This window comes from Perognathus longimembris, chromosome 10 (genome assembly GCF_023159225.1).
Source record: "Perognathus longimembris pacificus isolate PPM17 chromosome 10, ASM2315922v1, whole genome shotgun sequence".
Lineage (NCBI taxonomy): Eukaryota > Metazoa > Chordata > Mammalia > Rodentia > Heteromyidae > Perognathus > Perognathus longimembris.
Window position 1 is genome coordinate 36,431,193 of NC_063170.1, and position 25,932 is coordinate 36,457,124.

At 42.7% G+C, this 25,932-nt stretch overlaps 1 protein-coding gene across 5 annotated transcripts in view; it reads right to left on the reverse strand.

The window, feature by feature from the left end:
• Cacna1d (calcium voltage-gated channel subunit alpha1 D) overlaps positions 1 to 25,932 on the reverse strand; it is a 329,930-nt gene that overhangs the window by 112,676 nt on the left and 191,322 nt on the right. For all 5 annotated transcript variants that reach the window (XM_048355818.1, XM_048355817.1, XM_048355821.1 and 2 more), the window contains one exon: positions 9,505 to 9,674. In XM_048355818.1, coding sequence (XP_048211775.1) covers positions 9,505 to 9,674 — 170 coding nt within the window. The remainder of the gene's footprint in view (positions 1 to 9,504; positions 9,675 to 25,932) is intronic.

Consider the following 25,932-nt stretch of genomic DNA (forward strand, 5'->3'; position numbering starts at 1 on the left):
CTGGTATAAGTGTATTTGCCCTCCCCCTTATTAAACCAGAACACCCCTTGAGGGTTCTCCAGGACACCACTCACCTGTGTCTTCCTCGGGAAGTATGGAGAAGGGGGCAGGGCGTCCCACAACCACACACTGACCGAGGCTGCACGTGGCCTTTGTTCCCACAGTTAATCCCTACTGGCCAGGGGATGCGTTGAGGGCGACAGAGGACCACACGGAAGGGGCGGACAGGCCCAGGACCTCCACACGAATGGAGGTAGAGCTAAGCCCGGCAAGCATCTCCTGCTTAGTTGAAGCATATATTACTTGCAGAGGCCTTCAGAAATGACACCCAAGGCAGCCTCCTATGTACACCCTTCTGCAAACACTAAAGCTCCCATCAGCCCAGTCACTGCCCCTAAGTCATGATGGATGCTGACTCCTAAGTCATCATCCAATCAGGCTCCCTATCATCCTCCCATCAGGGCTATAGCATGAGAAGTGCCTTCCATCAGACCATCAGAAAGTCTTGCCAGGCCCTTCCTTCTTTAGGCCTTCTGGGTACCAACACAGCTCTCAGTCAGACCACCCTTTAACCTCTGAGCTCAGCATTCTCTCAGGTGGCACTAATCACTGCAGAAAAAAAAATAGTGCAACATGTTTCCTAGTAGCTAACTTTGTGCCTCTTCAGTCTAAATCTTCTCAAATGTTTTTTCTGTTCCTAACCAAGGCCCATCTTGATGGCAGCCCTAGGTTGCCATCATGTAACTAGACAAAGCTCTGTCCTTCTGTCCAACCACAGCAGTGATCTGGGCAGAGATGAACAGGGAGCCTGCCTGGTAACAGTTCTGACTGCTTGGCCCAGGGGTGGTAATGAGGATCTGGTACACACTGATTTAGGACATAACTTGAAATTGAACTGTTTCTTACAGGAGCCTTTTCTCACTTCAAAGCAAGTGTCCAAAAATCTTTGCATCCCACAAGCCTATTTTTAACTTCACTCTAGTTTCAGCATGGTCCTGAACAAAGGAGACAGAGACTAGAAGACTCAATAGTCATTTGAAACACATGCACTGGAAAAAAAATCAATCAAATAATATTATTGGAATTTTAAACAGTTTAAATTTAAAAACATCATTTGAGGAAACATATTTTAAAAGTTGGTCTTCCAGTCTAAGAATATGCATGCAGAATCAAATGAATTTTTCTAAGTTGGTTCAGCTGCTTCTTTACAAGGTACAATTCAAACAATGAGGAAACTTCAAAGCCATGTTGGTAAGAACACACACTTTTAGACAAGAACAAAATGGCATGGTCAAATGTCAAAAAAAAAAAAAACCCAAGCAATTAAAACATAGGCATCTTTCAAACACAGCACACAGCACATGCATTTCACACAATGCCTATGTGCAAGGGCAAGGAATCAGAGATGTTGGGCAGAGAGCCTTGTGAAGAGAAAGTTCAGTCTCAATAATTTACCGTGATCTTTAGCCCTGCGTTGACGAAAGCCGCAAAACTTCCTTTTCTTCTTATCCTCTTTTAGCAAGTCAGCCAATGTGACTCCTTCAGGTTGAACACAGGCAATTTCATTACCATACAGTAGAGGGCAGCAAGAGCAATTCAAACAAGGGGGCAGTCAGGCCTGCAGGGCCAGGTGCAGACCTTCCTAGCGCAAGTCCAAAGGCTGTCCTACACAGGACCCTGACCTCTGATACACACCTGAAAACATCCTCCTCCTGTGTTACAGTTCAGGACCCACAGGAATGAGGCCACTTGTTATAGCTACAACACAAATACCTGTCTTGAAGAATCTGTTCTAGGCAAGGTATGATGGCTCATGCCTGTAATCCCAACTACTCTGGAGACTGATTCAGAAGGCTTATAGATTCAAGGGCCAGTTTGGGAAACTTAGTGAAATCCTGTCTCAAAATAAAGTAAAATAGTGCTAAGGGCAGGGGCAGAGGTGGTGTTAGTTCAGTGGTAAAGAGCTTGTCATATATAATGAAGCCATGAGCTCAGTCCCCCAAAGAGCCTATTTTAGATCTACAACTAACCAACCAGCTCTGGACAAGATTTTCTGTGTTTGACTTCCAAACTAAGGTGTCTGTTAGAGAAAGAACACTTCAGGGCACCAGCCAGGGGACTCTAACCAGTGCTGTTACCTGGTATAGGATGGGTAGGAAGAAGAAAGTGGGTGGTTCCTGACAGACCAGGTCTAATTCCCTCCCTGCATGAGATGGACGAGCATAGACATAGTACCTAATTTTACTAAGCCTAGTGTTCTTATATGGTGTTAATAATATTTGGACTTGAGTATACCTTGATTTCTTTCCTCTTTTGTTTTAAATGAAATTGCTTTCTTTGTAAAAGGTGACCAAAGAACATATATCTCAAGAATATAGGTGAGCATAAAATCTTATAGAAGTATAGCAGGCAGTTAGTAAAATAATATATAATTTTATAACATGCAATTTTTATATTAATTATTATCTTCAAACATTTATACATGTCTATTTATGTGCATAGTGCATCTTGATCAATTGTTATTCCTTATATCATCCTCTTTCCACATCTGGCCCAACCATACCTATCTCAAGTTTCCTAGTTCCATCTTCAGGTGTGTACATTATTATAACTGTATTTACCCACCATTCCTCTCTCCATTCGTCCACTCCTCTCCTTTTAGATTCTACCCCCTAAGTCAAGACATGTTTCACCTTCCTGAAAATCATTTTGTAAACTGTCAGTTGATTGTTCATGGAATCTAACACCCATGCATAATGTAATTTAGTATGTTATATACATACTAAATATATACATATGGTTTTATATGTGTTTTCATATATTGTTTATATCTTAGAACATGAATAACTTTATAAGGGTGTTATAACAAGAGGAAAATGGAAAATAAGAGAATACAAGAAGCCTGCTTGGCTTTGGCAAGGCATGGCTAACCATAATTATAATCATTACTACTACTGCAAATCTATGGCCATCAGGTCACAAGAAAAAATAATTCTAGTATCTCTACCTTCTTGCAACTCTGGGATTCCACAAACATGTCAAACTAGCTAATGTCTAGAGTAGAAGTCACATGCTCCAGGAAAGGGAGGCAGAATGGCAAGAGTAATTACCAGGGTACATGCTGGAGCTGGCAAGAGCATGGGGACAGAGGCTCACACTATTCATGGACATAATACAAAACAGGCACACTCTCAATGCTGCAAAACCCTCTCTCCTAATCTGCCCCACCAAACAAGGATATGAGTGTGATGACACAGGATCATGCACTCGTGGGGGTTAATGGTGATTAATGGGCAGGTTGTGATAGAACTTGGGTTCTAATTTGTGAGGAATAAGAATATTCATGTACCTTTGGCCCTTGGTGCATAGAAAGCACCTGACAAATACTATCATTCCATATCCTTTCATCCAACAAGTCGTTGAGTCTCATTGTGTGCAAATGGTGTGCTTGAGGCCAGCCACAGGAAAGAGCAAACACCCACCCTCTACCTACCCATAGAGATCAAGATTTTATGGTTGAGGAAGATTAATCAGACCATTACCTGACTAAGCACAAAATAATTACTCTGGTCACTGCTATAAAGTAGAGGTCAAGTGTTATAGACTATACAATCTATCACAGTAGGTTTTTGGTTTGTTTTTGGTGGTGATACTGGGTCTTGAATTCAGAGCCTCATGCTTGCTAGGCTCTGCCACTTGAGCTATGCACAAACACAGCAGTTTTTATAATGGCAACTTGAAAATAGCCCAAAATTTGCTTTGAATACATGAAAAGGTGTCCCTGGCACAAGTTCAGGGAAAAAGCCCTGTGCAGAACAGCGTATGGTGGGAATACAGGTTGGCACGCTGTGTAAGCCCCAAATCTTGTGTTCTTATGTGCAGACAACAATGCCTAAGAGCAGCCCAGAGCTCAGTCTAGTTCCTTCCAAGGAGAAGGAAGAAAGGGTTTAATTGATTACTTTATATGCAATGATCCTATATGAATTCTATACAGTGATTACAGTATTTTTGTGATTAAAATATAGAACAAATAAATAAAAGTAACCTTGACTTGGAATACCACAAACCTGAGTGGAGGTATGGTATGCTCTTCCTCATCTCCACGGTCCATGGAAGCTGAAGGTGATGACACAGAAGGTGCAGTACCTTTGAGAAGAGCAACTGCTTTAAATTACCCCCCCCCCTCCCCGAGAGGGTGTCCTAGGGCAGATCATAGTTCCCCTACTAGGCAGCAGTGGCCATATCCTGTCAGGCTGTGGATGCCAAGGCTAGGCCTCCCCAGCCAGCCTTCCTGCTGCCAACAGGGCCAGCAGCCTCTCTGGTGAGGGCAAGTAACTGTATATATGTTTACCACAGGCCACTCAAACTCCTGGGATTTGTTAGTTTTGTTTTTCTTTACAGTTTTTAGCTGACTATTTGCAAAGGGGGACTTCCCCTCCCCTCTGGAGTAGTTTGTGATAAAAGTAGGGTTTTGTTTTGTTTTATGTTTTGGACAGCCCTGGAGGCTTGAACTCGGGGCCTGGTACTGTCCCTGAGCTTTTGAGTTCAAGGCTAGCACTCTTCCACTTCAGCCACAGCTCCACTTCCAGCTTTCTTGGTGGTTAATTGGAGAGAAGAGTCTCACAGACTTTCCTGCCCAGGTCAGCTTCGAACTGCAATCCTTAGATCTCAGACTCCTAGTAGCTAGGATTAGGCATGAGTCACCAATACCATGCTAAAAGTAGTGTTATAAATCAAGAATTTTAAAATAAAAACAACCAAGTGCTATTCTAAATAGCTCTGCCTGCCTGGTTTTCAGCCTACTCTTGAGGCAAACAATGAAGGAAAAGGCAAGCAGGCAGGAGGGGCAAAAGGCAAGCAGCTAGGCAACCTGGTGTGCCTAGTTCTGGGACCAAAGCGGTCAACAGAAGCAAACAAGGCCATGCCTACAACCTCTAAGACCAATGAGGAAGCAGAAGACAGATGCTGCGTGTGTGGGCCGCTGGGATTCCAGGTAGTCCCTTCTTCCTATGGGTGTCAAATATCACTACTCAAAGGGATTACTGATTATTAATAGCCATCCCTCTCCCTGGATTTTTGGGGATTTGAGATCCCTTTAAAATTATTTCATTATTTTTAATGCTTTTTAAAAAAGGACTCAATATGCTTGGCACTTGGAATTGGTATATGCTTTATTAAAGCTTGAAAAATATTTTTTAAAAAAGACTAATCACTGACAATGAGAAGAGTTTAAAATAGAATTTTAGGCTTCTAGATTTTAATAGCCCTAGAAAAACTCCATTGTTAACTCACAAGCAGCTGCATATGTCTAAAAAATCACTGTGAGACTTGGCAGAGTTTCTTAAAAGAAAAAAAACAAACTTGAAACTCAGCAAAAAGTTAAATAAATTATCCTTGAAAAAAAAATCCCCCAAATGCTTAGGAGCTAACTTCCAAGGGAATTTTGGCCATTCAAATGATTGTGTAGCACTAGCTTTCTAACAGTAAATTTACAGAACTGATATGTGAAATAGTCCAAGATGTACAAAGTAGTGCTCTAGTCACCAGACAGCTCAGCTAGAAACATGACTGCCTTGCCCTCCCCTACTCCCGCCCCTCAAGTGAATGCTTGGGCCAGTGGGATATTCGGCCACGGATAATATTCAAAACTCACTCCAGGGACCTAAAAAAAAAAATTCATCCTTGACTCTTATCCTAGAATGGCACAGAGTCTCAGAGGTGAAGTGTGGCATCAAGAAAGGAATCAGTTCCTGAGGTGACTGTAATGTACAATCAGAATTGGGCACCACAGATGCAGCAAGTGACATTTAGCAGATCAGAGGGAAAGGATAATGTGAGTGCTTCTTCAAGTGCTTGATTTGACATCTGTTCCCTGACAGCGTACACTAAAACATTAGAGATGGACTGTAAGAGCCAGAAAGCTGTGCTACTGTAGCTCAGAACTGACTGGGTGGAAAGGGTTTCCATCAATACTTAACAACGGAAGAAAAACATGGAGCAAAGATTCTCACCCGGAGGTTGATCAGAGGTCTAGGAGAATTTTCAAATATACTCAGCTTAGGCCAAGTTTTCTTGGAGTCTGAAGAACACAGCAACTGTAAGCACGACTACAAACTATGGCTGCAGGAGTACACAGCCCCACCGGCAGGAAGAAGCTTCAGGTAGCTTTAAAACAGGACCACTCCTGGTCCATGCTCCAGGAGGAATCAGTGCTATTACTCCTTGCCTCTTTGCTCATCCAAATTGGACAGCCACCAACCACCAGGAGCCACATCTTTTTCGCTTGCCTGTATTTTGTTCTTTATATTTTGAAAGGGAGAAGAAATAGTGTTGAGTCCGTTTCTTTCTTTCTTTAAGAAAAAACATTTCTTCTGTGTATTTACAAGGCTTCATGTTGTTCTAAAGAGTTAAAAAGTATTAGGAGTACTTTTTCTGAGGTAGTACTTTTTTTGTTTCTACTTCTAATGCTTGAAGAAATCTAGATGAAAGGACAACTAGTGAGTGGCATCAGCATCCTCAGCAAGTATGGATAAACTTTGTCTCCTTTACCTCCAGAGATGATCCAGTGCCAGGGCTGGAGAGTGAGACAGACATGAGGAGTGGATCACACACACCTGGGAGGACCCTCATGCCCTGATGAGAGCATGTGAACACCTTCACTTCAGTGGCTTGCCAGTCAGAGATGGGCCTGGGCCTGGCATGTGCAGATGGCAGGGTCACAAATATCTGGCAATCAGGGTTATGTGGACCTAGTTCAACCCCTCTCCTGTGGTTTTCTGGCTGACAGTCATGGGAGGCCCCAGAGAAATCCCACCAAGCAGCTTCTCTAGGAAGTCTGGTGCATCTACGTTCAGGGAGGCCCCCTTCTCCTTGTCAGAAGGGGATTTGGGGCTCTCTTCATCAGTTTAATCTCATTGTGGTTCCCATAGCCTAGGTTCTCTGTCTTTATTTAACACCCCAATTATTGAGGCTCCAGCATTCTTAAAACTTGGGAAGCATGATGAGCGGCACTCCACAGAAAATCCCAACACCTGGTACATACAACTTATGCAAGAACAAGGGCACACCACAGAAATATTTACTATTTTGGATCAAACATTAAGCTAGTTAAATCATTTTTAGTCACACGTCATTGTGTACAGCAGAAGCCATAAATGCTGATGTTCCAAAGATACGGTGTAGCTTTATAGACTCGGGAGCCCCAGTTACAAAGCTAATTCTGAAGATCTATGACTTTTAAAGAGGCTTTGTTTCTTTTCTCAATGCTATTACTATGCATTTGAGGGCTGTGAACATTTGTCACTTTCTGCACCTTCTCTGCTATTTCCTCAGCTTGAACCCCACCCACCTTACCATCTACAGCTAAAGCACACCCATCCCTCAGAGCCCAATAATTATACACCTCCCAGCCAGAGTCCTTGGGCCCTTCTAGGTCCAAAAGTAGTCTGATGGTCCTTCTGCAGTCTGTGTTACACTAAGCAACTGCCTTCTGTCTTCACTCCATGGCAACTTCTCTGAAGGAGAGCGATATTGATTTGGTCACCCTATGGCTAGATTCTTTACCAACTGTGGCTGGACACAGAAGAGAGTGAGTGTAGATAAAATAATGAACTCTTAGGACCACCCAGAAGATATATTCTCAAGTCCAATGGACCATAAAAATAGCTCTACCACAACCGACATTAGTAACACAAAAGAATTTGTATCTGTGCTTACTTCTGGAGGTGGAGCTGATAGACCATTGGCCTGAAGGAGGACCATGCTCAGTTCCCTAGGGGACACATCTAAAACAGCAAAGAAAGGCACTCTGCCCTCCTTCGAAAGATAAACCTTTCATTTGCATGTAGTATGCAACATGCCAGGTATGGGAGGGATAAAGCAGATGGCCTGTGGGCCTCCAAGCTGCAGTCTGCAAATGAAGGCTGGGAGACATCTCCAAGCCTCACCTAAGTGTCTTGCTGTTGGTAATACTGCAGGCGCACAAGCCCTGCAAAGGTCTTGAGGTTGAGGATGGCTTGGTTACCTAAGGAGAGCGAGGGCCCATGCTCTCCTTACATCTAATCATTTATCAAGAGCTAAGAGAAATGTCCATTTTACCAACTGTGATCTTGTAGGCAAGAAATGCAAGCGGCCTCTTCATGATCCTGGAAAGATGCGGGAAGTAGGGAGTGGGGAAAGGAGAGAGGAATGCACTTTGCCAGCCCTCACCCCAGCAGCACACAGGCATGACTCAGTCACAGGGAGCCAGGATAACATGACAGCACAGACTCATAGAGTCCGCAGCCTAGTTAAGATGGGTCTCTTCAGCCTGGGCTTTCATACTGCCTACAGTAGACACATAAATCTCCCTCTCCTACTCACTTCAGCTCACTCACCTTCACACCCTCTGTGCTCCAGCCCAACAAAGGGCCTATCCCATCCTCTCTCAGCCTGGCTTCTGCTCACCTCATGCTTTCCCCTTGGGTCAGAGGTTCTGCCTGACAGTGAACTGTCATACCTCAGGTCTATTCCACCCTTCAAGAGCCAGGTCAAGTACCCACACCCAGTCCTAGATGCCCCTCCCAGTTCCTGCAGTTCACACTACCTCTTCATGTGCCCTGGGGCTCTGGCTCCTTGGGAGCAGGCTTGACCTTCTTAAGAAAGGAGCAAACCATGACACCTAAAACATTCTTCTTGGTAAGGACTCTCTTAGCATATTTTACAAGGTAGGGCCAAACTCAGCTTCTCAGGCCTTTCAGTGGATATATTCTATATTGGAAACCAACTACAAACATGATAGTCAAAGACACTGCTGGATTTCAACTTCTACCATTAGCAGAGGCACAAATGGGCTCCAGAAGACTAAGAGCATGTTTGTGGGGGAAAAATGTATGGTAAGAGAGACACTGAGCTCAGTAATGCCAATTAATTCCAATGGTTGACTATCAGGCTTAATACCCTGCAGAAACATGTTAAAGGCCTAGTGTCACAGCATGAGGAGGCGGGTAGATGGGGCACAAAGCAACCAGAGCTGACTCACAGGCCTCTTAACAACTGCCTGGTACAATGAAGTGGCGGTCTACTGCCCTGGATAGGCCAAGCATTTGGCTGCATATGGAAGGCACAAGTGGGAGCCACCTCAGGTAGAACAAAAGTGGAAGAGGACCATGTTCTTCCAATTCTGGTCCAGTAGTGCTATTTACTCTGAAGGACAGGAAACTACAATGTTCTCTCCTGGAATGTCCCCTATACCCACACAGAAACAGGCATACGCAATTTCTAACACTCATAGTGTGGTTTTTCAGCTACAGAGTCACCTTACTACATGTAAGCCTGAACTCTAAACTCTGGGTAAAATCTGGAGATGGTACAAATACACTTGTTCTGTTTGGGATGTCACAGGGCAGGGTGGCTGGGAGCAGGCAGCCTCTCACAGCCTCCCTGGTCAGGGAGGGGACACCAGCCATGGTGATGTCAAGTGCAGGCCAGAGCTGTCTGGTCAGGAGCAGGAAGAACAACACCTACTATTTCTTTTTCCTTCCTCTCCTCCCTCCTCCTCATTCTCTGGATCGATGTCCTCTGCCTGGGTGATCCAGTCCAAGTAGCCCTTAAGATCCTCTTCCAGTTGCTGTTTCTCTCGGAGCTTCTGGAAATCTCCCCGGGCTTTTGCTTTCTCTCTTTCCTTTGAGAATTCTCTGGAGGAGGCAAAGAGAACAAACACCTGTCAGGAAATCCTGGAGACCTGCTTCGGGAGCCATCAGCCCTGTTGCACAATGGCCTTGGTGGCAGGACACATAGTACTGAGTAGAGCCACATGAGCACAGCAACGGAGCCACACACGTGTACAGGACAGAAGACGGTATCTCCCTAAGCAAGACTGTGGGTGCCAAAGCTACAGAGACCACACCAGCACACATGCATCTTTGGTTAGGAAGTGAGCTCCCTTCAGGATAGAAATGATCCCAGGCCAGGAGCACCAAGTGCTGTCATGGTAGGCCTCTGACACTCCCCACTAGGGCCCCAAACTCAGAGATGGCCCTCATTCTTCCACACCTCCTCTAGTATCCAGCATTGTACTTCCAAGAGAAGGGACCCAAGTGGCTCAAGCTGAAGTCACCCACCCAATTTCAAGGCTTCAATACTTCAGGATAAAACTTTGCATTAGGTACTGACCTCTTTGCCAACCCAAGAGCTCTGTCAGGGGAGTTCTCCTTCCCAATTTCCACATGAGGATCCCCTCCCCAGCACCTGCAGCTTCAGGCTAGAGCAATGTAAAGGGTCTGTGTAGACCCATGCTAGATGGATGATAGAGCCCAGGTATCCCTTCCCAGGCAGGGCAGGAAATAGAGAGCAGGTGAAATGCTGCTGTTTTCCTTAACCCTTGCTTCTGGCCATGATGCTTCCCAGAAGGTATTCCCTCTAGGAGGCAAAGAGGCAGTGCCATCTGTTGCCCACTTATGGGAACACCTGCCCTGGAAAGGCTTTGGCAGAAACACAAATGTTCCCCACTGTTTACCGTCCATATCTACAACCCTATATCTACACATATACACAAACCCCTATACTTGTTCAGGAAAATTTGAGTCCAGTAGACAATTACAAGGAACCTCCTGTATATTCAACTGCGAATTGCTATAGGAGCCAAAATATTTGGGTTATGGATTTTGGAAGTACAATTCAAAGCTGCTAGGAAGCAAGTGAGGTTACAGGCTAGGAGGCGTCTTCACACATACCCCAAGACGCTGATGCAGGTACCACTGTTTCCTGCTGCCTGCCTTCCAAGCCAAAGTGAACACACTTCCCTCTAAGGACCTCTAACTTATTAAACTGGTGAAAAGGAAAATGACCTGCATTCATCAAGCCAGACCCCCATCTCCTCTGCATGCTCCTCCTCTCTTAACTATAGGCTTTCAAGGGACTGAAGAGATATTTGAACAGCCAGGAAAACCTTACTTCAGGTAAGAAAATGGAATCCTTGCAAAGGCCCACAACAAGAAAGGATTGCATTGACAGGTTCTATGCCAGCCTACTTTTTGCATCCCAAGAACCATCTTTGGCCTCAGTAGTGCTGCTCTGTCTCTGTCCTGTCTTCTGGAAGTGCTGGAAGAGGCAAGGCTGTGGATGGAACTCACTGACAGTCTTGGGAGTTAGAGGGTGTTCAGGACCCAGACATGGGCACAGAACTCCTAGCCCAAAGGCTCTTCTTCCTCCAGAAAACCTTCTTCTCTCAAGAAAGAAGGGACTTGGCAGGCAGTGTCTTGCTGCTCTCATAATCCAGGCCTTGAGAATGGTCTTGGCTTCAAAGATAGGAGAAACGCATACCTCAGCCCTGAGTAAATTCACCAAATTACTCTAACTTGGAAAAAAATCACATTCAATCCAAATCACATCCCTGAGCAGCGACAGGAAAAATGGCATTCCAAGTGTCTACAAGAAAATTCATTATATAATCTGTTTTCCTACATGCATTGTAAGGAAGAAGTGGACCTTCAATTATATTATTTACCAAGAAGTATTATTCCCATACAACTCTTTTTCTAGAGCTTTGTTTCAGCTACAGACACTCTGACCTATTTCAGACCATTTGAAAGGGCTTAGTACCTAGCAGGCAGGTAGCAAGACTGAGATTTATATATGGCATAAATTTCCTGCTGACCACAGGATAGGACAGAGGAAGAGGCAAGAAGGTAGAGTCTCTAAAGTGCAAGTCTTGAATATTTCTGTTGTTGTTGTTTGAATCTTGGCATAAGAAAGAAATTTAAAAGGTGATTGAAGAGCTTCCTCAAACTAAAAAGGAAATGTTTGTGAATAGTTTGAAGTAGGCTCTAAGATGCCACAATCCCATCAGCATTGGAAGGCGTACCAAAAAGATGCCAGGACCCTAGGGCACCCTCATGTCAGTCCTGCATCACTGCTCATCCTCACACAGAAAGCCTGTTCTGTGGGAACTCCCACCTCATGCTCATTGTTTCTGCTAATGACCTTAGTGGATGATGATAAAAATAATGACTCCATTTTTTTATAATATGTTGCCATCTCTTGGAGGGGGCTTATTACAAAGGGATCAAATAATGGTCATTATTGCAAAAGTTTAACAATGCTATTGGCAGAAACAACCAGACTTTCACAAGTGGAAAACAAAAATCCAAAAACTATTTCTTACATGTTAGGAAACTGCTTGTGGTATGCGACCAAAATAAAACAGAAAAGTATTCGAAAGGAAGTGCATGCAGGGCTTCCCTTTGCATATGAAAGAGAGAAAATAGTAAAACACATGTTTTTTTAAGATATATTTGAAAAAATAAAACAGAAAACAAGCAATAAAGGATAGAATGTTACCCCTCAGTAATAGCTTTTGGTAAGGTTAGGACTTTTGGAACTAAATGTTCTTCACATTAAAGATTTAAAAAGAAATTAACTCAAGGATGATATGGAGTGAAAATGCCTCTTAACTGAAAGTAAATTGAAATCAATGCAACTGATCATATGTATGTGTGTGTGTGTGCATGCGTGTGTGTGTTGTACTGGTACTGGAGCTTCTTGGCCACTATTCTATATTTGGGCATATCTTTTTTGATGGTTAATTGGAGATAAGAGTCTCATGGGCTTTACTGTCAGTATTGGCTTTGAACTGTGATTCTTAGATCTCAGCCTCCTGAATAGCTAGGATTACACCATCAGCCCCCAGTGCTCAGCTTCTGATTGTATTTTGATGGACATCACAAGAATACCAGAGGAGAAAGACACAAGTAATGTAAGAACTTGGGAAGATTCTGTGTAGTGTCAGTCTTCAGCACTTTTGGAGCAAAGGATGGACTATAAAGACACCCTAAGTTCTTTCAGGTTTTCTTTGTCCTTTCTTTTTTGGTAGAGATATGGATGAGACAACTCAATAATTCATTTTGGCTGTATGAGAGGACTTAACAAATCAATAAATGTGTTGATGTTGGGAACCAGAGTTCTCACTGTGGAAAAACAGAGAAACATGGAATGAAGAAAGATTAGATTGACCCTTCTAGAGGACAGACTGGAATTAAAAAGAAATAGCCAAGAACCCAGGATCTCTAAAAGGTTTGCTCTAATGTCCAATGTCTGATTTTTTTTTTTTTTGGCCAGTCCTGGGGCTTGGACTCAGGGCCTGAGCACTGTCCCTGGCTTCTTTTTGCTCAAGGCTAGCACTCTGCCACTTGAGTCACAGCGCCACTTCTGGCCATTTTCTATATATGTGGTGCTGGGGAATTGAACCCAGGGCCTCATGTGTACGAGGCAAGCACTCTTGCCACTAGGCCATATCCCCAGCCCCTGATTTTTTAAAAGATACTGATATGAGTATATGTATTAGTGTAAGTATAGCTAGGTGTGTAGCAATGTACATGTCCTACTTCTGCCTGCTGAACACATGCAGAACACATTTGTGTCCACGTCTTGGTCTTTTATAATGTTCTTCATAATCTCAGCACGTGGGAGCTAAGGTAGGAGAATTGTGAGTTCAAGGGCAGCATATGCTACATAGTAAGACTATGCTTTGTTAGGTTTTTAAAACAAAAACTATTTTTAAAAGAACAGAAAGGCACAATGCCTATGTGCATCTGACCATACAAAACAATACCCATCAAAATAAACTTCAGGAAATGAAAACAAGAATTATTTTCCTTTTTTTTGCTGCTTTTGCTTTCTTTTGTTTGGTTTGTTTATAGATAAGTCTTTGGGAGTAAAGGGGAGGCCGAGAAATGGAGGGACAAAGACTCAACAAATGCAGCATATTGAAAATGAACTATACAACTTGTGGGTAGGGATGGGAGGGAAAAACTGGGATGAAGTGAGGGAAGGGGTGACATTGTCCAAAAAGAAATGTACTCTTTACTTGACTTATGTAACTATAACCCCTCTGTACATCACCTTTAAAATAACAATTTAAATTTTTTAAAAAAAAGAATCCAAACTGGAAACTTGTTACACTTGTAAGGAAAGATCAAAGTTTAAAGCCAACCTAGGCAAAAAAGTCTGTGAGATTCCATCTCCAATTAACAAGCAAAATTCCAGACAGGAGGCATGACTTAAGTAGTAAGAATGCCAGCCAAGGGAGCAAGGCAAGTAAGTGAGTATAAGACCCTGGATTCAAATCCTATACCAGCACAAAAACAAACTACCTAATAAACAAGAAGTATTTCTTTTTTTTCTTTTCTTTTCTTTTTTTTTTTTTTTTGGCCAGTCCTAGGCCGTGAACTCAGGGCCTGAGCACTGTCCCTGGCTTCTTTTTTTGCTCAAGGCTAGCACTCTGTCACTTGAGCCACAGTGCCACTTCTGGCCGTTTTCTGTATATGTGGTGCTGAGGAATCGAACCCAGGGCCTCATGTATATGAGGCAAGCACTCTTGCCACTAGGCCATATTCCCAGCCCAAGCAGTATTTCTTATTAAAGGCAAAGATCTTCAGAGAAATGGCTGATTCTAAGACTGGATGGAGAAAATAAGGAAGTATAAGTGTAAACTTGTCCAACCACTGTGGAAAGCAGTGTGGAAAGTTCCTCAAAAGGCTAAACATAGAACTCCCCTATGACCCAGCAACCCCACTTTTAGGTATTTACCCAAAGAATTACAGCAAGACCACACTAAGGCTACCAGCACAACTGTGTTAATTGCAGCACAATTTGCCATCACTAAAATATGGAACCAACCCAGATGTTCCTTGTAGACAAATGGATCCAAAAAATGTGGTATATATGCACAATGGAATTCTATGCTTCTATCACAAAGAATGACATTGACCCATTCATGTGGAAATGGAAAGACTTGGAAAATAATCATACTAGGTGAAGTGAGCCATACCCAAAGAAACATAGACTACAGTTTTGCTCATTGGTAATAATTAGTACATGTCTAGGATAGGCCTAGAAGATCACAATAGCTCAATAGCTATGTACATATGAACATATAAGATGATGCTAAATGAAATGAACTCCAAATATGGAAATGGGCAGTTTATCATTGTTGTTATTTTCAATATACCATGTTAAATTATGCCTTTCTCTGTTGTCTTTCTTCCCCATGGTTTTACCCTAGATGTCACTGTAACTGATTTTGGTACCCTGGGTATTGTATATACATTTATTGGAACTAGGTAAGGGAAGGGGAACATCAAAATGGAGTGGCAAAGGGTAAAAGGTGAACCAATGCAAGAGCAATACTTACAAGACAATATGCTATAAACCAACCGTACAACTTGGGGTTGGTGGTGGAGGGAATTAGGGAGGGGGGAATGTGGGAGAAAAATGAGAGGGGAAGTAACAAGTTTGATAAGAAATGTACTCATTGCCTTACATATGAAACTGTAACCCCTCTGTATATCCCTTTGGCAATTAATTAATTAAAAGAAAATAAGGAAGTACTCAGGGACAAAAACATAATATAACATTCCATAAAGACACAGGACCTGCCAGACACTGGTGGCTCATACCTATAATCCTTTCTACTTGGGAGCCTGAGATCTGAGGATCTTTATTCAAAAACAGCCTGGGTAGGAAAGTTGGTGAGACTCATCTTCAATCAATAAGGGAAAAAGCCAGAAGTGGAGCTGTGGCTCGTGAGAGCCAGCCTTGAGCAAAAGAGCTCAGAGACAGTGCCCAGGCCCTGAGTTCAAGTAGGTAGAACAAGAGCAAAAAAGAAATGTGCCTCTTGGATCATTTTCTCAGTCTCAAAAATCAATACCAAAGGCCTACAGGCCTGGCCTTCTCCCAGATGCTAGTCTAGCTTTACTTATCATAAATGTTTATTGTATACTCTGGCCACTCATCTGAGTTTCTCAAGCCTCTGAGACTTTGCCTGGGCTGCATTCTCTTTGAAGTCCAGCTCAAGTTCTATGTTTTTGTTTTGGCAATCTTTGGCTACCAAATCTAACCAGGTTCTGTTGGCCTGAGTCCTCAGAGCAGCCCATTACTGAGCAGTGAGACTTGGATATATGTGTGCCTCTCCCCTCTACCCCAGGCAGCAGCCTGTACATTAACTCCTTAACAGCCTTTGCCCATCCTCTCTGATAAAGGATGGACTGCTATTACCTCCAATATAAGGAAATTGAGGTTCTGCCCATCTAGCTGCTTAAATACCTCAACAAGGGCACACAAGAGACAACTGCAGGGGGAAAACATATGGAAGGATATAAGGATCACAAACAGCGGAGAGTCAGTTTGTGAAGGGCCTTAAATACCAAACTAAGGAACTTGAGTTTCTCTCTTGTTGGCAACAGGGAACTGTAGAAGTCTGACAGGAGGGTGCCACAATCTGCTTGGATTTATAGATGCCATGTGTGACAAGGAGATCAAAGAAAAGAGAAAATGGTAGAAGGCATTCGGTAAATCCTGGTGATGGATCAAACTTAACACCAATGAAAATTTGATTTTAACATTTTTCATCAAGTCCCAGGTTTTCTTACATCTTGATTTAGAGAAGCAGCTATGAGGCTTGTCAGTGCTGACTCAACTACCATACTGTGTGGTCACTGTCAGCTCTAACTTCTGCATGCCAGTTTCCTAGGTCTGATACACTAGCATCATCTTCTCAGCTAGTATGGGCCTTCCTTCCCAGGGCCACTGAGAGACTGCCATTTGAAAGAGGAGTCAGACGTGCTGTAGGCCCCAGGGCCAACAAAAGTTTAATAACAACAGATTTCAATAAGGCATTTCTAACAGTCCAGGTCCCCTCAATATAAAATGAGTTGGTCTCTGGAAGTAACAACCTTCCTAGAGAGAAGCCAGGGGTACAGACAGAGGGGCCTGGGTAGAAGTGGAGTAATTCCTAACAGGAACTTATATGGAAGAATATTCTAAGACCTTTTAGTATGACTCCTCAGGAACCACAGACTTCCCCTCTGCCTACCCAAGCTAGTATTTCAATACTTCCCTGCACTTTCATCTTCCTGGCCTTCTCTATATCTCATAAGAGAACAGGAAGCCTACACGCTGTGAACTGGTCTCATCCTTCTGTTTGCTCCTTTCCCACAGCAACAGTCTTGCACCCTCATAGACCTGGTAGACAGGAAATTTGGTGGGATCAACACTGAAGAAGCCCAAAGGCTTCTGCAAAGGGATTTTGACTACCCCACCCCATCCTCACATGACTCTCACAAACATCGTTAGATGGAAAAGATGCAAGTAAGAGAACAAGCCACGGCCTCTGGAACTAAAGCAGACACTTGCAGGAGCCCTTCAAAAGTGAGAGCTCCAGCCCAATCCTATCCAGCACCCAATAGCCTCTAAAATCATCTTTATTTAGATGCAGGTTTTTGTCTTAGTTCAACTCACACAAATGAAATCTAGACAAGTTCATGACTTTGATACACAAACACACACACACACACACACATACACACACACACACACACACACACACACCAATAAACAGGGAAAACAGAGTCATCGAGATTAGATTTCTAGTAAGTGAGGTGCAGTGGCTCACACCTGTAAGAGGATTGTACTTCAAAGGCCAGCTTGGACCTGTCTCAACCAACAAAAAGCTAAGGAAGAAGAAGAGGAAGAAGAAGTAGAAGAAGGAAGACGAGGAGAAGGAGAATGAAGAGGAGGAAGAGGACTCATGGTAAAATCACGACCTTGAAAGCTCACCAAGAAACAAAAGTAGCATTTACAAAGGCAAAGATCAGGGAAAATTAAAGAAGTAACCCCCTGACTTTTAGCAGTGAAGCCCAACCTTCAGATCTAAATTCTTTCTCCTACACAGAATCAAAGGAAATGGAACAGAATGTTTAAATGTAGTGTGTTCAGCGAATATTCTTATGTTTAAATCTAATTTTGTGGAAAGTACATGGGTTCAGGTTTTGTTCAAGAAAACTATGTGCTTTGTTCAAAAAATCAGCAGAAATGTGTGATGTTTCACAGTAAAAACCTACTTTTAATTTAGTAGTACTGACTTAGTTCAAAGTTCATCAAAATGGTTATCTTTGTCATATTCCTCCATCCACCATGAAAAGACAATGATTGCCTAAGGAATTTGTTTAAGGTAAACAGGCCAGATGGGGGTGAAATCTTGGGACCACAGCACTGGATCCACAAGACCTGCTTGCAGATGATGTTGGAAGAGGGCAGAAGGGGACCAGCAATAGTATCTTCAAAAGCCACTGTAAGACACAGACCATCAAGAAAAGGATGGAGGGCTGGGGATATAGCCTAGTGGCAAGAATGCCTGCCTCGGATACACGAGGCCCTAGATTCGATTCCCCAGCACCACATATACAGAAAACGGCCAGAAGTGGTGCTGTGGCTCAAGTGGCAGAATGCTAGCCTTGAGCGGGAAGAAGCCAGGGACGGTGCTCCGGCCCTGAGTCCAAGGCCCAGGACGGCCAAAAAAAAAAAAAAAAAAAGAAAAGGATGGAAAACTCTGGCAGGTCAAAGGGACTAGAAAAAAATGGAGTGTCCGTGTGCACACAGCAAATAGTTTGAGAAAAATGTTTAACAGTCATATTGTAATCATCAAACCATGTCATGGCTATTCTTTGGGAATTCATTAAGCCCAGGGTGAATCCTTTAGTAAATTAAGGCAGTCAGTGCCACCTGGCTCATCTATTTGTTAGGACTTTCGTGTGGTGTGTTTCTCAAAATGATCCTCCTTCCCCCTTTCATGTCTTTACTGACACAAAAGTCGTGAAGATGCTTTAAATAGAAAGTCATTTACATTTTGGAAAAGATGAACCATTTTCAAAGTAGGTGTTTCCTGATTTTTTAATGATTAGGTTGTGTTACCTGCCATGAGGGGAATCCAGGAACTGAAAGCTGAGCCACTTTGCACAGAGAAACCCTCAGGAACTTAACTTGTAGTCCACCCTGGAGGGAAGGTGTGAACTAGCTGTCTTGTTCCATGTCTCCTACCTCCGTCCTGACTTTGTTTTCCTTGGCAGTCAAGGGAAGATCACTTACTTCTCTGAGCCAAAGTGCTCTTCTTGGACTCCGGGGCACAGGGGTACTACTATTCCCTATCTCTTCCTTAACGGCTCTTCCACATACCATACCCTGGACTAGGACAGGATGTAAGAACGTTCCTCTGACTATTACAAACCTCTAAATTAGAATAGGGATTTTATATTCTGTATTTATAGATCTTATCTCAAAACTATGCAGCTGGCTATTTAATATTCTCTTTCAAACATCATACTAAAAGCTCTGTTTTATCTTCACATATTTTTCCTAATCACAAAACTTGATCACTGGTAAGTATTCAACAACCAGATAAATAATGAATACTCATGGATTTTATGTTAATGATGATCTGATGACAAATCTGGATATTTGTGGTTTACACTGGATATATTAAACCACAAGTGCCCACACAACTTTCTATTACTTGAAGCTCCATAGTAACATTTTAAAAAGGAAGAAATAGGGGAGGAACACAAAGGCACGATGCCTATGTGCTTCTGATCATATAAAATACTTATCAAAAGGAACTCCAGGAAATGGAAACAAGAGTTTTTTCTTTGTTGTTGTTGTTTTATCTTTTTTCTCACTTGTTCATTTATCAGTCTTTGGGAGAGGAAGGGGGTGCACAGAAATGGAGGGACAAAGGGTGAACAAATACAAAAGTAGTACTTCATAGACACTATGCTGAAAATGAACTATACAACTTGTGGGTGGGGACAAGAGGGAGAAACTGGGAGAGCATGAGGGAAGGGGTGATATAGTCCAAAAAGTAATGTACTCTTTACCTAATTTGTGTAACTGTAGCCCCTCTTTATATCACTTTTATAATCACAATTAAAATATTTACCAAAAAATGAAAGAAAGCAGGAATCTAGTGTAAATATAAAATATGTACACATACCTGGGTACTAGTGGCTCACACCTATAATCCTGAGGCTGAGATCTGAGGACCATGGTTCAAAGTCAGCCCAGCTAGCCAGGCAGCCAGGCAGCCTCGGAGCCTTGAGCAAAATTGCTCAGAGACAGCACCTAGGCCCTGACTGAAAATACACACACACACACACACACACACACACACACACACCAATAAGCATCACCTAGTGAGCTACAGTTAGAGGCCCAGGTTTTCCCTTTCAGGAGTTCTCAGTCAAAGGCAAGGTGGGTAGGCAGCAGCTCAGGAATAGTTGAAAAAGAACTGGACAAGAACTCTATAGCAGGAGGCTCTGGGAACTCCCTGACCTATCCTCCAATAAGAGGACCAGAAGGGATCACATGATTCATGAAGACTTATTCATGAGCAAACTTGTGAAAAAAACCTAGTTTTAAGTATGATAAGAAATGCACTTACTACCTTATGTATATAACTGTAACCCCTCTGTATATCACCTTGCCAATAAAGTTAAATTAAAAAAAATTAAACACTGCTGAATGACTAACACACAGGAAGAGTTGTATATTGAACAGAATAATCAACAATCATACATTCATGTAAGAAAATCTGAATATAGGTTCAAGATTTCTTGGGCTGGTCAATAAGAATATTACTCAACATGTAAAGAAAACATTTCTAAAATCTAAAGAGCTGTTAAGATTTGTGGATTAAAATTATGTCCCAGAGAGGAAAAAAAAAAAAAGAATCCTAGTTCTCAGACCCTTTATAGACTACTGTTCCACTCTGCTCTCGGTAATTAGTTTCAGGAAGTGAAGAAACTTAGCAGAGCATGAAGATTAGAGCAGCTCCAGGTATATCCGAAAGATTTGACTGAGTAGACAGGATCCCCTGGGGCTCTCCCTCACCAGACACAGAAAGAACTTCTAGCTGAGGAGCAAAGAAGCCAGGCTCTGGAGACAAACTGATCTACATCTAATCATTAGCTTTACTTCTTACTATATATCAGACTTCCTCTCATCCATAAACAGGCAAAGAACCCTTACTTCACTAAAACAGTGGAGAAAACTGAATGGAGAAAGCTGAATGAAATTAACTAAATAATCCCAATCATGATATTAACAAGGATTATATGCAACAAATAAAAATTTCCTAAGGCAGTCAATACACCATATTTGACCAAAACAACAACAACAACACAGATCTCAGCCCTTATCTAAGAGACTGTAGTAACAACTACCCTTAGGTCTAAGTCCCAAACTGCATTTCTACCTCTGCCTCAGGCTCTAATCATAATCCCCTCTGCCCCTGGGCTTGCCTCACCCCTTCCCACTTGAAGACACAGCTGGACCTTCTAGGTGCAGCTCTCCACAATCACCTGACTTCAAACCGTAGGACAGTGCTAACAGCTTAAAGGAAAGACCTTGCTCCTTCAGTGGGTATTCCCAGCTACCTATGACTAATAATGTTTCACTATGGGCCACCAGCTTGGAGCACCCTGGAACACAGTCACACACATTAGTTCCAATAGGCAAGTCTATCCTTCAATGCTCTATTGGAGTCTTGACGTCTTTGGGGAAGTCTTCTGATCGGCAAATGCTCCATCATATTCCTAAGTATGCTAGGTACAGATATGATACTAAAATGTATGTGCTCAATGGCCAAAGAGGGGCAGGGGGAACCCACACAGGGCACTGGAATTCAGCCACCCATCTCTGAGGTCACATTGATTGTTGACCAGTAACCGCCACTGACTCAAGGACAGGTGGGCTCCTAGTGATGGCACCGATGTGGATAGGTGGGTTTCACCAGCCCCTGCATTAGAATACTTTGAAAGTAGCCCAAATTCCCAATATTCAAATGCTGAAAAGTTTCAAATGCTTGGAGGCTCTGAAGATGCCAGCAAATAACTTAAACCAAGATTTATTTTAAAGCAAAAATTCAAAGGAATGATGGAGTTTACAGTGGATTAATGTTTTATCCTTGAATCCATACCAAAGTCTTATGACAATCAGACTTGAAGAAATCAGGCTAATGCTCCAAGTGCTTCTCTAGGTCCCAGAAAGATGTGGGGCCCTGGAGAGAAATTGAAGCAAATGAATGTTCAGACTACAAATAAAAAGGCGTTTCCAATTCACAGGAACAAGCCCCGAGGGGGTGACCATAGCTAGGCTCATGCTGAATGCCCTTCACATTTGGAGATGTTAGTGAAGCAAGTCCCATCTCATGCATTTCTCTTCTTGGTTTTCAGAACAGCTTTGTGAGAAAAATCACAGAGCTAATACAGCTATCCAGTTTCAGGGATGAGAAAATCCTTGGCATGGAGAAGTGCAGGAGTATGGGACCAGAAATGAAGCCAGAACTTCTGACCACAACAAAACAGACACACATATAACCACACCAGCTAGCAATTCCTTCAGCCAAAGAAGCCCATGGTGGGCCAGTCCACAGATCAAAGCTGCAAGCATTCTTTACCCAGCCAAGAGGATACTGAGCCTGCACTGCTGAAATAATCCGAATGTCACCAACGCACCAGGCTATGTGTTGAGACTCAAGTCGCTAGCACTTCCCACACCCCTCAGCTGACTGTAGCCAGACCACAGCTGCTAGACAACATTACTGCTGACCAAGTGTTTGAAGGCTGCACCACCACAAAGCTTCTGCTTCCTGCTGATGGTTTCACTCACTCCTTCAGTACTACGCACACCTTCATATCTGTATTTCTCTCAACTTGCTTGTTTCTGACTCAGCCTTCCCTTTACTCTTCAGCCCTTCCCGTGCCCTCTTGGAAAGCTGCTACAGAGCAAAAGCTCTCGGGAACCTCCAAGCTCTTCAAGGAATCCCAAATCCTCCTGCTTCGTACACCCTTTCAGAACTTACCCACCTCAGGGCTTCCTGGTCCTCTTCAATTGTCTTTGCTTGACCTTGCCAACCCTTGATTTTCCAATCCCTGGAGACATGACCTTCCAATGACCTTCTATTTAGTGCTACTTTTTCGGCCACCTAATTCCACTGATACACCATAAATTTTACCCCCCCCCAATCACCCAGGAACTCAAGCCTTCTCTTCTGCTACCTCAACTTCCTCTTATTCCAACTAATTTGTTCAACATTCCTCATTAAAAAAAAAAAAAAAAAAAAAAAAAAAAAAAAACCTCTGGGAATATGGCCTAGTGGCAAGAGTGCTTGCCTCCTATACATGAAGCCCTGTGTTCAATTCCCCAGCACCACATATACAGAAAACGGCCAGGAGTGGCGCTGTGGCTCAAGTGGCAGAGTGCTAGCCTTGAGCAAAAAGAAGCCAGGGACAGTGCTCAGGCCCTGAGTCCAAGGCCCAGGACTGGCAAAAAACAAACAAACAAACAAAAAAACTCATAATGTAGGTCAAGCTGGCCTCAAACTAACATCCTCCTACCTCTGCCTCTTAAATGCTGAGATTAGAGGACTTTGTCATCCTACCTGGCTCTAAAAACATTTTGACACCTCTTTTTCCCCTCAGTTTTCTAGGACTCTCCTTTCCTCTTAATTCAACTTAGGTTTCATGATCCATCATTTAAAGGTATCTTCCTGATACCCTGAAATTCTTTCCATCTTTTTCTATACACAGCTAACAAAACACACAGCTGGCAAAACTCTCATTTTCTACACATAGCTAATAAAAAGCTTTCACACTGTCTTTATTATTCCTAGATACAAACAGGCAAGTGCAGCTATAGAGAGTCATATAATGGGACAGGTGAGTTGAGTATAGATTCATCATCTATCACCAGCTTCAAATAGAACCTCAAAACTACTCATCATCACCCTTATTTCTCTGGTCCACTCAGTGCCTACCTCTATAATGACGATTTGGACCTCAGACATCAATTCTGCCACTTCAGAGAAACTAGGAGTCACACCAAGAATTACTCCCAGCCCTAGACCAAACATATATACATCATATTTTTCCTTTCTTCTCATTACAAAGAAAAGCACCTTCTCTTTATACTGCCTGGGTTCTTCTAATGTTTTAATAACTGTGATTTCCAATTCTTGAAAGTAAAGTATTCTTCAATTTAAAGGAAGTATTTAATTTTCTTCAGCAAAGTCTTAGTATAAGAGGTCTTGAACATTTTCACTAGGACATTGGTTTATTTTCATTTATTGTTTGATTGATTGTGCTGCCCCTGAGTTGTTTTTGTTTTGTTTTTGTTTTTTTGCTCAAGGCTAGTGCTCTACCACTTGAGCCATTGCTGTACTTTTGGATTTTTGGTGGTTAACTGAAGTTGAGTTTTATGGGCTTTCTTACACAGGCTGGCTTTGAACTGTGATCCTCAGATCTCAGCCTTCTGAGTAGTTAAGATTATAGGCATGAACTACCAATGCCCAGGAACATTAATTTTTTTAATGTTACTTTTGCCTCTCCCTTGTCTCTACTTAATGTCTGAACATATAGAATATAGTTGTGATGACTTTCATGTCTTTTTCTATTAATTTTAACAGCTGTGGGGTTGTGCATTGGTGTCAATTAATGATTAAATCTTCTCACTGTGGGTCATGTTTTCCTGCTTTGCATGCCTCCTAAACCTGATTGGATGCCAGGCACAAGTTGTATTGTGTTTAGTCATAGATATTTTTTCATTCCTATAAATATTCTTGTGCTTTATTCTAGAATAAGAGTTACAAGCACTTGGATCAATTGAATATTGAAGATTTTGCTTTAATGATCTGGTAGGTTTCAAGTACTGTGGCAGTCTAGGGCTATTCTTCACTTCTGAGGCAAAACTATTCTACCCAATGGACCAAGATTTATGAATTTTTCCAGTCTAGCTGGAGACAGGTAATACTGGCTTATGACTGGCAGGAACAGGCAATATTCCTGGTCCTAAGTAAATGTAGAACACCATACTCTCAATAATCAATTAAAATACTTACCTGGTGAGTAATGCAGGGAGCTCTTCTACTGTTCTCTAGGCTTTCTTCTATGCAATGCTCATGTCTGTAGCTCTGTACTCTTGCCCACATTTTGTGCTCTTCAGCACTCTGTCTTATAAACACTAACCTCTTGGTGTCGGCAGATTCTTGACTTCTTCCTCTCCTCTTAGAGAATCCACAGCCCTCTGCCTTGGCTTTTCTTCCTTTTACCATGGCCTAGGAACTCGCAAGCTAATAATGAGGCTTACCACCTTTATTTCCTATAGATCAGGGGAAACTCTTTCATTGCCTCCTGTCCAGTGTCTTGAAACTTTCTGGTTTTGTTGTTGTCTTACACAGAAGGTAAATACAGCTGAGATACCTCATCTCAACCAGAAGCAAAGCTTCCTTTAACTCTATTTGAACAGTATTTAAAACATAATCTTGAAGGCAGGGGAAAATGGCTGATTAGTACCATTTTCCATTTTCACTCCATACAATAAGCTTGATTCTGAAGAAAGAGAGAAGGAAGGAAGGAAAAATGGAAGGAAGGAAGGAAGGAAGGAAGGAAGGAAGGAAGGAAGGAAGGAAGGAAGGGAGGGAGGGAGGAAGGGAGGAAGGAAAGGAAAGAAAGGAAGAAAGAAAGAGAGAGAGAGAATGAGAGAGGGAGGGAAGGAGATAAGAGAGAGAGAAAGAGAGAGGGAAAGAAAGAGAGAAAGGGAGGAAGAGGAGGAGGAGGAGGAGGAGGAGGAGGAGGAGGAGAAGGAAGAGGAGAAAGAGGAGGAAGAGGAGGAAACCAAGAACCATGAAGGAGGTGGTGGGGAGGCAGAAAACTATTGAGAAGCAAACGTAGCAGCAATGAGTTCCAAGTCTATCCCTGGTCCCCCATTTGGATGAGGAGAGCTAAAGACTCCATTAAAGGTAAAGCAGTCCTAGTGACAGACTGCCAGTTCTAGCTTTTGGAAAAGTCCAAACAACCTGCAAACCTTAATCCCAGTAAAAGGATTTGTGACACAGTGACTACTCCAGTGCCTTGGTAAAGAAAGGCATTCTGTAGCTCCCCTTGTCTCAGAGGGCACAGTAAGGGGCCTACTATGAGAGACACCTCTTGAGCCTGTGCCTACAGTTGAAGACTGAGTTGCTCTGGGGGATTGGGAATAAGAATAATCATGAGTCAGGAGTCACATGACCTTTGCCATTGAACTTGGGTATAAGTTAGTCACAGGAAGTGGCTGATGAGAGGGGTCAGT